The following is a 13450-nucleotide window of genomic DNA, read 5'->3' on the forward strand; positions in this document are numbered from 1 at the left end:
CCTCTTTTTCCAGAGTTGCTTAACTCTTCTGGTTAGTAGGGACAACTCTTCTTCATCATCAGAGTCTTTTGGTTCAGAGTCGTCAGCATCTTCAGTTTCTGCCTGGAGAGCTTTGGTTTTGTCAGGTTTCCGTCTTTCAGATCTGGACTTTAGCGCTACGGACTTGTTCCTTTTCTGAGGCTCATCTTCCTCTAGTTCTATTTCATGGCTTCTGAGAGAACTGACAAGTTCTTCAAGGCTGATATTGTTCAGATCCTTTGACAGCTTCAGAGCAGTAACCATAGGTCTCCATTTCTTTGGCAGACTTCTGACTATCTTCTTAACATGATTTGCAGTTGTGTATCCTTTGTCTAGCACCTTGAGACCTGCAATAAGAGTTTGGAATCTAGAAAACATGGCCTCTATAGCTTCGTCATCTTCCATTTTGAAGGCTTCATATTTCTGGATAAGCGCCAGAGCCTTCGTCTCTTTGACTTGGGAGTTTCCTTCATGAGTCATCTTCAGAGAGTCAAGTATATCTTTGGCTGTCTCTCTGTTGGTGATCTTTTCATATTCGTTGTATGATATAGCATTTAGAAGTATTGTTCTGGCCTTGTGGTGATTTTTGAAGATACGTTTCTGATCTTCTGACATCTTATTTCTGGGAACTTCAGCTCCATTTTCTGAGATTGGAGGTGTGTATCCATCTGTGACAATGTCCCAGAGGTCAGCGTCATAACCAAGAAAGAAACTTTCGATTCTATCTTTCCAGTAATCAAATTTCTCTCCATCAAAAACAGGAGGCTTAGCATTGTAACTATCTCTTTCATTTGAGTGGGCCATGGTTTTTCTCGTACTGGATCTCTCTACACTGTTAAGTGTTTGATTAGAAAATCAATAACAGAGCCGGAGCTCTGATACCAATTGAAGGTGAGAAAAACAAGAAAGGGGGGGTTTGAATTGTTTGAAAAATAAGCGCTTTTTCAAAAAGAAAACCACACAATGATTTTATACTGGTTCGCTTATAACACAAAGCTACTCCAGTCCACCCGGCCAAGGTGATTTCGCCTTCAACAAGGACTTAATCCACTAATCTTGAAAGATTACAAACAACGTCTAAGAGAAAGATCTCTTAGTCCTCTCAAGTATACAGACTTCACAGAGTCACTTGAGGAAATAAACAAACAATAGATAAAAGATTTATGTAATCTAGAGTGCTTCTAAGAAAGCAAATATTACAGTATTAAGAACAAGAGTTTTTCACGTTATAAGCAAAAGCTTCGTGAAGATCTTTAGAGAGCAAGAGTGTTTTTCTTGAGTGTTGATGTTTCAGTATAATTTTGGCTTGTTGGCTTGCTGATGCTTCAAAGTTGATTGCAGCCCATTTTATATATCAGTTGAAGTAGTAGTTGAAACTGGTGGATATTAAAATGAATTTACGCCATCACTTAAATAGCTTCTGCAGGATAACTTTCTCTCCTTGAAATGACTACTTACCACAAGTAGTATCTTCTTTATTGAAATTGGAGATTAACGTCTCTTTCTTAATTAGGAAAACCATTTGCAAATCTTTACTTGACTTTAACGTTACTCTTTCATGATTAGCAATTCCATGCTCAGAGTATTTGTGTATCTGAGAATCTTGAAATCTTGCTTCTGATGTAGATCTCTTTTGAGTTCTGATGGATTTCTTCAGATAGCGCTGAGAGTTTCTGGAGTTAGACAACCGTTGTTCAGAGTCAGAACTTCTAGAGCGTATTCTTGTTCAGATGCTTCTGATGTATTGCTCAGAGTTAGACTTTCTTGAACGTGTTTCCACTTCAGATGCTTCTGATCATTTGATAATTTGTATCTGATCTGGTTCTGTATCTGATGACATCATCAGATTTCTTCCTTCTTTCTTTAGAACCCTGCACACTTAGAAACTTTTCGTTAGGGTGCCATTTTTGGTTTCATCCTTTGTTATCATCAAAATCAAGGAATCTGTTGTAGAACAATTTTTGTTCTTACAGAAACTAACCCCTCGAAAGAGGATAACATTATTGTTGATGGTAAAGATGATATAATAGATATGTCACAACAACAAAAGGAAGTTCCAAATGATCAACCAATACCACAAGGAGATGACTCACCAATCATTGAAGAACATCATGATCTACCAAAAGAATGGAGAACTCATAGAGATCACCCGATCAATAAAGTTATTGGTGATATTAGCCAAGGCGTTGCAACACGACTAAATCTCAAGGATGCTTGTCTCAACATGGCTTTTGTATCTCAAATAGAACCAACCAAAGTCGATGAAGCCTTGGGCGACGATCAATGGATAGTAGCAATGCAAGAAGAACTCAACCAATTCGAAAGGAATCAAGTTTGGAGTCTTGTACCAAGACCGGACAACAAGCACATCATAGGAACAAGATGGGTGTTCAAGAACAAACTTGATGAGAATGGGATCATAGTTCGTAACAAAGCAAGATTGGTCGCACAAGGATACAACCAAGAGGAAGAAATTGATTTTGATGAGACGTTTACTCCGGTAGCAAGGTTAGAAGCAATTCGATTATTACTTGCTTATGCTTGTTCTATGAATTTTCAATTATTTCAGATGGATGTCAAAAGCGCTTTCCTGAATGGCTACATCAATGAAGAAGTCTACGTCAAACAACCTCCGGGTTTTGAAGACTTCAAGAATCCTTCACATGTTTACAAGTTGAAGAAAGCACTATATGGCTTAAAGCAAGCACCAAGAGCGTGGTATGACCGCCTCAGCAACTTTCTATGTGAAAAGGGATTTGTAAAAGGAAAGGTTGACAAGACTTTGTTCATAAAGAAGATCAAGGGTAACACCTTATTGGTTCAAGTCTATGTCGACGACATCATCTTCGGTTCAACGAACAAAGATCTTTGTGAAGAGTTTTCACTTATGATGCAAGGAGAATTCGAGATGTCAATGATGGGAAAATTGAACTGTTTTCTTGGACTACAAATCAAGCAAACAAAGGATGGCATCTTCATCAACCAATCCAAGTATTGCAAGGAATTGTTGAAAAGATTCGATATGGATAGTTGCAAAGTGATGTCCACTCCTATGGGATCCGGAACGTACGTTGATCAAGATGAATCCGGAGTTTCAATAGATATCACAAAATATCGAGGTATGATTGGTTCATTACTATATTTGACGGCAAGCCGTCCTGACATTATGTTTAGTGTATGTTTGTGTGCACGCTTTCAAGCAAATCCGAAGGAATCGCATCTCACCGCCGTGAAGAGGATTATGAAGTATCTCAAAGGAACAACGAACGTCGGACTATGGTATCCAAAAGGTAGTATATGTTCCTTGATTGGTTATTCTGACGCTGATTATGCAAGATGTAAGACCCATAGGAAAAGCACAAGTGGTACTTGTCACATTCTCGGGAATGCACTAGTGTCGTGGGCATGCAAGAAGCAAGCATGTGTCGCACTTAGCACGGCCGAAGCGGAGTATATTGCAGCAGGCAGTTGTTGTGCACAGATTTTATGGCTTAAGCAACAACTTCTTGATTTTGGTGTAGATCTTGGTTGCATTCCTCTTCGATGTGATAACACAAGTGCCATCAACATCACAAAGAACCCGGTCATGAATTCAAGGACAAAGCACATAGATATTCGACATCATTTCCTTCGAGATCACGTGCTTAATGGAGATGTAGATGTTACATTCGTGGATACACATAACCAACTTGCCGACATATTCACAAAACCATTGGCTAAAGAGCAATTTTTCAAGATTCGGCAAGAACCTGGTATTCTCAATGAAGGTGACATCTAACCTTTTCTTAAAATTGCTTGTTATGTGTTATAGTAGCTTAAAATATGCTTATTTTCACTTTTGTGTTATATAATGCTAGCACTCTTTTTTTGCCGTTTTTAGTTTTTCTTACTTTCGTATGTCCGAAAATTATCGATTTCAAAATAATTTTTGATCGAAAGTTGCGTATTGATAAGTGCTAATACTTTGTGAATTTTTTTTTGTGAAAATCTTTTCCCATTTCTTCAAAACAAAGCTGCTACTTTTTTTTTAATTTTTTTGAAAATTTTAGCCCGTTAACGGAATCGGTTAACCGATTAACGCTTCCCAGACAGCATTTCTGCGTTACTTTTTTAAGTACAGAATGTTTAAAGTTTTTTATTTTCTAGTTTATGATTATGTTTATGTTATCGTGTGTGTTTGAATGCTTATACTATATTAATGATTACATAATGCTTGTATGCTTATATGCTTTTTTCCATAAGCTTCTTCCTTTTTGCTAATGCCAAAGGGGGAGAAGACTTGTTTCTCTAATATTCTCTCTATGCAGAATTTTTGTGTTATGCTTCTCATTTAGGGGGAGTTCTTGAACTTAGGGGGAGAATCAAATTAGAGAAACTTCACTCTTAAGCATCTCTCTCAAAGTTGGTTGTCATCATCAAAAAGGGGGAGATTGTAGAAGCATGCTTCAATCCCAAAGAATTTTGATGAAGACAACATGTATCAATGCAAAAAGATAAGAGCTTCAAGAGAATTCAAAGCATCAAGTTAATCAAGCCACATATGCATAGCAATATTTGGTTCAAGCTTCATTATCAAGCCAACACTTTTGCAAATGTTTTGAATCACTTCTAAGGTATATCTAATTCACTCTTAAATTAGTATACAAGTGTTCAACAATCATGTTTTGCATTTCCATATTTAACCTAACCATTTGTTAACATGTTGAAATGAAAAACACATTTTACTTAAAATATTTTTCTCTGTTTCAACAATGTTAACCGGTTAACCATATGGGTTAACCGGTTAACGGCCCTGTATTTGAAATTCTGAAGTTAACGTTAGATGCGTTAACCGGTTAACCCATTTGATTAACCGGTTAACACTGTTCGTTTCAGCATTTCTTGGCCTCTTTTCATGAAAAATGTTTTCAAATACTTATACCTTTTCACTAATTTTTATGAAGAAAATTATACCTCTTTGAAAAGGTGTTTTGATCAATATAAATTCTGGATTTTTTAAATGAAAAAATACCTCCAAGAACTTTCATAAAAACTCAAGATAATCACTCTTTCATATTTGTCAATTTCTCATAAAAGTGTTCATAACCAATTTTTTGAGAAGAAACTTTTTAACATTCTTGTTTCATCTCATTCCATTTCTTGTTGAACACTTATATATTATTCTTTGAGTGAATTATTTATCCAAGGAGAAGATCAATCAAGAGAAGATTGATAGTACTACACTTTATTCAAATCATCAAAGAAGATTTATTTTTGTTTGACTTGTGATCCAGGATTGTTGGACACAAGGGTTGGTGTTGCAAGAGGATTGTTCTTGCACACTTGATTACCTATAGGTTAGATAGTAAGCATCACCATTGGTGTGAGTAGGCTGTACAATAATTCTAACTATAGTGAAATCTCTTTCGAGTCGAAAGGGGAGTGGAGTACCTTCGGAGTGTGAAGGGAACCACTATAAATTCCGGTGTCCTTTTACTTTCCGCAATTTATTTTTCAGCACTTAAACGAACAATAACCAATAACCGGAAACAAGATCGAAAAAAAAATTTTACCACCTAATTCACCCCCCCCCCCCCCTCTTAGGCGCATTTACAACTTACAAAGCTAAAGCATTATATTAAACATGTTGATATGTTTCATCTCATTTCGACGTTATTAAACATATGTTGTCCAAACCGATTTTGCATAGTCAAATTGGGAAATGGGCATTAACATTAACCAAATTCTCTTTAACGTACATACCATTAAAGGTTGTTAAAGGACAAGTGGTAGAAGATTTTATAGTCGACCACTCCATAGATGTAAATGCACTGCACTATCTTGAATTAGAACCTTGGAAGTTGTACTTCGATGGGTCTGATCATAAGGATGGAGCAGGCATATGAGTGCTAATAATTTCATCTAATAAAATTTCAACAAGACTGAAGTACAGAGTAGAGGGTCTCTGTTCGAACAATGAGGCTGAATATGAAGCCCTCATAGCCAGACTTGAAATATTGTTGGAATTGGGGGCCACTCGAGTCAAAATAATAGGTGACTCAGATTTAGTCATAAAACAGATCACAAAAGAATACATATGTATTAAGGAGAATTTAATTATGTACTTCATAATAGCCAGTCGATTGCTAAAAATATTCGAGATGGCTAGTATTCAACATATACCTCGATTAGAAAATCAAGTGGCTAATGATTTGGCTCAAATTACATCTGGGTATAAAATTTCAAAAGAAAAATTGCAAAAAGTCATCGAAGTCAGAGGAAAAGTTGTGCCAACCAGATTAATCCCTTCAGACTTAGAAAAGACAAAGCTAGGATACGCTGATGAAGGAAACTTTGAAATATTGGCAATAGACAATCTGCTAGATGAAGATCGGAGGAAACCAATAGTGGAATATCTACAGAATCCAACTGCGTCTGCTGATCGAAAGACCAGGTATCGAGTGTTAAGTTATGTTCTTTTGGGATTGGAGTTGTTTAAGAAGTCTCCTGAGGGAGTTTTGCTTAAGTGCCTCAGTGAGTCAAAGGCGTACTTAGCCCTTTCGACTGTCCATACTGGGGTGTGTGGGGCACACCAAGTTGGCCCTAAGATGAAATGGCCCTAAGTCGAAGAGTGTTGGTGTGGCCATGCCACATGGGAGGTGAAAAGTATAGTGTGTACTATCCCAAAAGTACAATGAAAAAACCAACATAGAGGTGTTATACTCAAACTCTATCTTCGACAACATGATTAGGTCATAAATACCCGTGTCTTTCCAGTTTTGGGATTTAGCTTTCTCTATTTTCTTTAACCAATCTAAATAATCTGTGGGGTCTTTGAATGTGGGGGTAGCGTGAAAACTCTGAATCCATTGTTCATAAACCTTAAATCTATGGTTTCACTAGCCTTAGGGTTTTCAGTGGCGGTTATTCCAGTCTAAGGGTTTTTTGCTTGCCCTATAGGCTTGCATTTGTGATAAGAGGGGAAATAATCTCTAAGCTTGCTAGAATTAATGTCTAAATCAGTTTGAGGCCCAGATAATGCATATTTTTTCCAGAAACAGAAACAGGGATAAGTACCTGAGAAGCATAGATTCTACGTTGTTCCTTCATTTTGGGTTTTGGTATGTATTGCTGGTTACCCACCGTTATTGGAGAAGACAATGTAGTGAAAGGAGGAACCTCTGAAATATTCTTGGGAGCTTTTGTTTTAGTAGCTGTGGTCTTGATAGCTACGCTCACTTCTTTAGGGACTTTGCTTGAAGTTGCCATATTTGTTGAAGGTTGAAAGAGAGAAATCTGGGTTTTTGTGGTTGAAGATTGTTTGAAGAAGAATACCTAGAGCGTTTGGAAGTTCAAAAAGTGTAAAATGTGAAATGGGTAAGTTTGTGGTTTTTATAGGCGTGCTAGGAAGAGAAAACGCTTCAAATCAGCATTGATGGTTGACAAGTTAGTGGGACACGTGTCTTTCTTGGGTAGTATGATGGAAAGATGTTAATTAATGTCTGAACCCACAATTTCCTCAGGTCTAGGAAACGTGATGATTGAAAAGATCCAGTTGTGGGTTGAAGAGACGTGGTTAGGAAAAAGATAATGATGATTCTGACGTCACCAGACAACTAGAGAAACTGAAAAGTTTTGCAACATTGGAACACTTGGCAAAATGTCAAAGTTGTTTAAGGCGTCAAAATATGTTCTCAAAAAATGTCTTTTTCTCTCATATGTCGAAAATAACATTTTTGGAGGGTAATTTGTTAGCTCATCATTTCGACGTCCACTGTAGAACTACAAAAAGGGAAATCATATATAGAGATGTTTCGACCGGATATGGTATTAAAGAGAACCAGTCGAAAGTCCCTAGGTAATAAGGGCCAACATACAGTTAGGACTTATCTGAAACTGCTGAAGGTACACACGTGGAGATTCAAAATTCAAATAAAGGAGGGAACTTTGGTCTTACCTAAAACTGCCGAAGGTACACATGTGGAGCACAGTGGGTAGTTGCATCCATGCAGAATGCCATGTGTCTCGACGTGATTGAAGGACCGTTAGAAACAATTATTTCGATTGAGTATAAATAAAGGGTCTTAGTGTTAGGATCAAATGTGTGTCAAAGTGTGTACAGAGTCTATAAAATTTACCAAGTACCCGTGTGAAGAGGAACCATAAATTAAGAAATGTACGTTTGTTTACACCATTGTCAGTTATTTTGAAGCATTACAATTTACCTTTACTTTTCTAGAAATACATCTTTTTATTTCTTTATTTCAAACAATCTTAATACTTCTTTATCTCGAACACTTGCCTTTGCTACTCGATTATTATCAATTTCTTTTACAGTTTTTCTCTTTAATTCATATTAGTCTTTTACTGTCTAAGTTTTAATCATCAGTTCCACAGACACTGTCGAAGTGTTCATGTTTACTAGAATTTACTTTAAAAAATAGTTAGCACATTTGGTAATTTGGAAGATCAGCGGTTGTTTACCAATTTTCACGGTAAACCGACCCATGTAAAGTTGTTCATGGAACACTCTCTCAAACCGGCTCCAAGTTTGTATAGAGTGTGGAGGGAGTGCAGTGAACCAAGTGAAGGCATTTTTCATTAGAGAATATGGAAAATACTTCATTTTCAAATTCTCATTGTTTTCTATGTCGCCAACCCCAGTTTGATTCCTAGCGACATGTTCGATCGTAAATTCACTAGTGTCCCTAGCGAATTTGGTGAACTTGGGGACTTTCCAACCCCTAGGGAGCTCAGTCTGTCGAGCGTACTATGACAAAGGATATATAAAATTGGGTCTATGGAGTCCCACATTAAGGCCATTTTGGGTCAAAATTTGTTCAACCATATTATCTATATTGTTATGTCCCCCAAAGTTATTTTATTGGACATGTCGAAGAACTTGGTCAGTACCTTGATTTCTCTGAACCATTACAGGTCTACGATTATTCTTACCTATGTATTCTTCCTCCTTCCTATTTAGGATGGGTTATGGTGGTTTAAGACCCTGATTTTGGCCTAAGTTTGCTTGGGATATCCCATTTTCAGGCGTTTTGACCTGCCTGACGTTTGATATCTGAGGGGTTATTCGAGCCTGAACTTGAGGCGTGCCAAAGAAGTCGGCTATTCGACCCATTTAATTGGCCAACAACTCATAGGTTTGGTTTGTATTCATAATAAAAGGATTAAATATGGTTCCCATTTGCTGGGTCGAAGTGTTAACCAATTCTAAGTTACTTTCATCCATCTATTGCCTCATGACCATCATAGAAGTCATATTTAAAGACGACGTTATTTGAGGTATATAACTTATTCCTCCTGGTCGAACCATATTGTTTATGGTCGAAGCAGAGGCATTATGAGGATTATATGATGGTCCAGTGGCCACTGCATCGTCGCTATATGTCGACATATTAGTGTGAGGACCGACCATCATCGATGCTGGCATGCCATAAGAGTAATCCCTATTATTCATTGGCATTGAAAAACTAAACAATAGTCTTGCAACTACAGGGTTAAATAGGGTATTCCCTGGATGAGGTAGGGGTGTCACCCCCTATGACGGTATTGGTGCAACTGGCATTGACGACACCACCAAAGCAATTTTTATAACGGGCATTGAAATAAATTCCTCTTCAACCGTTAATTTGACTAGTTGTTATACTATATTTTGAGGATTGTTCGGTGAACTGGGATTATCCATAGGAGGACGCCTCATTTTTTGTAAAGATTTTCCACTTCTTAAACGCATACAAAATATTTAGAACAATTCATGTACGCAAAATAATTTTATAAGAGAAAACTATGATATTTATAAAAGGTCAAAAGAATTTTAGCACAGTTCCAATTGGGCATACCAATTTATTTACTGTGAAATTTGGTAAACAACTGTTAATCTATTGAAGGTTACCTACATGATCGACCAGATAATCCTAGGACATATTGCCAAAAACTTTTTTATATTCTTGTGTAGAAAAGTGAAGGACTTCGAGTTGGTCGAAATCTTTGAGAAAAAGTAATGTAAAAAGTAGATTGTTTGGAAATGTAAATGTTTGCGATAATGTTAAAAGGCAAAACTTTGTAAAAGTAAATGTAAAGTGACAAGGAAATTAAAAGAGGAATGAAAACAGATTTGCAAAGAAAATAAAATAAAGTAAATAGATTTGCATTTGAATAGAAATTGTGTTTCAAGATTCATACATTTGCTTAGTGAAACTCGTTTCTCTCTACGCTGGATACTTGAAGTCTATTTGAGTTTTTGTAGTGAAATCAAAATGAACACACCTTAATCATAAAACTAGAACTCCTATTTATACAAGTGTGAAAGTAATTATTTTCTAACATTCTTCTCCTCAATATTTTCCACATAGATTTTTGCATACTTCTCGCTTCTGAATGACTTCCACGTGTTCCCTAGGATAAGACTGAGAAATAGTTACTCATTTTTGAACAAAACGCTTCTTCACACCAAAACAACCGTCGGTCGACGCATCTTACTGACGTCAAAAACCTGAACAACAATGTCGTCGAAGTGCTAGAGGAAATACTCATTTTTTCTAAAAAATACTAAGTCCCACTTTTTATTTCTCATCTTAACACTTCGACTTCTTTAACATAACATGTTGACAAATGTCCATATAAACTCTCAACTTTTCAAGTTTTCTCATTATGCTGAGGATTTTGACCTTGTCGAAAATCCCAACTAACAGGTGGATCTTAGACAGCTTCAATAGTGGCAACAACAACTTATCGTTGAACGGAGGAACGAGTAACTTTGGATGCCACCATAGTCAATGAATTATAGAGATGATCTAACAAAAAGGAAGTTGGATTTCGAGGAAAATGATCGGGAAACAAATACCTGTATTTTGAATGGAGAAGATATGAACTTCTAATGACGGAGATGTAGATTTTAAAAGGAATATAAATTAGATTTTTCTTTCCACAGACGATGTCAATGTTTCGTTGTGGAATCAAAGTTGATTGCGAAATGAGGACGTAGGGTTTACTGTGGTGATTCTAAGCTTTCGATGCAGTAGAGAAGGGGCTGACTTGCAAGGTTAGCACTCAAACACTCAAGTCAATAAGAGAATGAAAAGTGATGCGTGAATGAAAATGAATTTGAATACATGAGAAATTACACGTTTTCCCTCTTAAATAGAAGAAACGAGTGGTAACTGGAAACATGGAGTGAGACGTCGTCAGATCAATCTAAACAGTCAACAAAGCTTCCGTAGACAGAAGAGAAAATAGAGTAAAGTAGAGTCTATTTGTTCTATGCTTTAATCCTTCTCGCCTTGCTATTGGACAATTATCTTTGGACTCTATAGACCGTCCAAAATAATATTTAATACTAATATTTATTAATTTTTTTAAAAATTAACGATATTAAATAGGCATATTTTAAAAAGAAATAAAATAAATGTATATAATAATTTAAAAATAAATTTATAAAAAGGATATGTTTAATTTAGTTGAATGGAGAAATTACTAGTTCACAATGAAAATTATAAGTTAGTGAAATATTTTGATTACATGTGAGCGATTATATTTAGATTCGGCGCAAGTGATTATGAAAGAAAAAGAAATTATACCAATTAAATAGAACCATAAGCACACGTTCGAATTGAATGTAGGTGACTCTCTGTCACAGTCTTAGCGGAGCAACCTTGGGTTAGTTGAAACTTGGAACCCCAACCCCAATCCCAACCCCAACAACAAACAACAACTTTATTAGGTAAACACGAGGAGAACAAGAATCAAAGGGAGCGAACAAGAAAAAAAGCGAATGGTTAGAATGAAAAGAAGATCAACTTTAGTGACCTTGGCTTTTCTTATGTTCATGGGTATTGCTGTCTATTTCAGACTCTGGGCTATTGACTACAACATTTCTCTTGATGACTCTGATATGTTAAGGTTCGTTCCTTCATCTTCTTCTCTTAATTCTCGTAAATTGCATATTGTAGACTTTTTCAATGAATGTTACTTTACTGGTCAGAATTAGGATCTCTGAGTTCTGTGACTGCTCTGATGCTTCAATTTCTATTTCAATTTATAATGATAACCTTAGTCTATGTAGTGGTCACATTTGATGTTAAAACTTGAAAGTGTCTCTGGTGTCCAACATGTAACATTTCTCAAATTATTATTAGTGTCAGTGTTCTGTCGGGTGTCTTGTCCTATTTAGTGTTTGTGTCGGTGCTTCGAAGCCTATAGTATTAGTGTTTTTCATCTTATAATGACAACCTTAGTTTATGTTAATGCTCACATTTGATGTTCAAAGTGTGTCTGGGGTCCGACATGACGTTTTTTTTGGTCCGAAATTGACAGAAGGGATCAAATAGGTAACGGAAGTGTAGTTAAGGAACGAACTTATAACTTTTTTTAGTTAAGGGATTAAAACAGAACATTAAATTAAGTTAAGAGAGTTGGTGATTAATTATGCATTTTTATTTTCTCAAATTATTATTAGTGTCGGTGTTCTGTCTGGTGTCTTGTTCTATTTAGTGTTTGTGTCGGTGCTTTGAAGCCTATAGTATTAGTGTTTTCCATCTTATAACAACAAGGTTAGTCTATGTTAGTGCTCACATTTGAAATTCAAAGTGTGTCTAGTGTCCAACATGTGTTTGAATGTGTAGTTATGTTCAATCATTTCTATTTTCTCAAATTATTATTAGTGTCGGTGTTCTGTCTGGTGTCTTGTCCTGTTTAGTGTTTGTGTCGGTTCTTTGTAACCTATAGTATTAGTGTTTTCCATCTTTTATTATAAACTATAGTGTATAATGATGCTTGGTCCGCTCAAATGTATATGTAGGCGACAGTTTGATATTGCTAATAGGGAGGCTATGGATGAATCTGCTGAATGGAGGCAAAAGTACGATTGGGAGGTTGATAGGGCGAATAAGTGCGTCAAGGAACTTCAAGTGGTATGTGTTCTCTTCTTAGAATATTTTCACTTTCTACCCTTTTCAAATTGTACGGCCAGAAAGGTTTCGGTTCAAGTATTACACTGTTGTGATTTGTAGTTCTTCACACCTAGACACCGTAAGTTCGGTATGTAGGAATGAGATTTTTCATACACCTGCAACAAGATATAAATTGGTATTTGATGAAATCAGCATTTACATTTTCAACCAAAAAAGAACTAGCAGTTCCCTCTTTCGGTATAATCTTGTGTTTGGCAGTTTCAGGAGTCCTCTCGGAAAGCGGAGAATGCTTCTGGTATTAACCATAAATTTGCAGTAATGCAAAAGGTATGTCTTTATAATTTCTCAATCAAACTTCATTCTGCTTCCCTATGATAGTAGTGTTTCTATTCGTTCTCGAGCTTTGGGAAACAATGATAGAACTTTTGAAGGTTTGGCACACTATGTATGAACTGCTTATTTTGCTAGAGACACAATGCAGTGCTAACTTATTATCATTCCCAAATTTATCGCCAAACCCGACTATT

The 13450-nt window shown here is 36.3% G+C and overlaps 1 protein-coding gene across 2 annotated transcripts in view; it reads left to right on the forward strand.

Moving 5' to 3' along the window:
* Positions 1 to 11505: 11505 nt before the first annotated feature.
* The window catches only part of LOC127098206 (uncharacterized), a 2723-nt gene continuing 778 nt past the window's right edge, over positions 11506 to 13450 (forward strand). The window contains exons 1-3 of one of the 2 annotated variants that reach the window (XR_007793309.1): positions 11506 to 11913; positions 12812 to 12923; positions 13182 to 13250. Coding sequence is in view for 1 of the 2 variants with exons in the window: in XM_051036735.1 (XP_050892692.1) it covers positions 11786 to 11913; positions 12812 to 12923; positions 13182 to 13250 (309 nt within the window). In the remaining variant the exon portion in view is untranslated. The remainder of the gene's footprint in view (positions 11914 to 12811; positions 12924 to 13181; positions 13251 to 13450) is intronic. The other variant, XM_051036735.1, reaches the window with a different exon arrangement.

Source organism: Lathyrus oleraceus, chromosome 6 (assembly GCF_024323335.1).
Source record: "Lathyrus oleraceus cultivar Zhongwan6 chromosome 6, CAAS_Psat_ZW6_1.0, whole genome shotgun sequence".
NCBI lineage: Eukaryota > Viridiplantae > Streptophyta > Magnoliopsida > Fabales > Fabaceae > Lathyrus > Lathyrus oleraceus.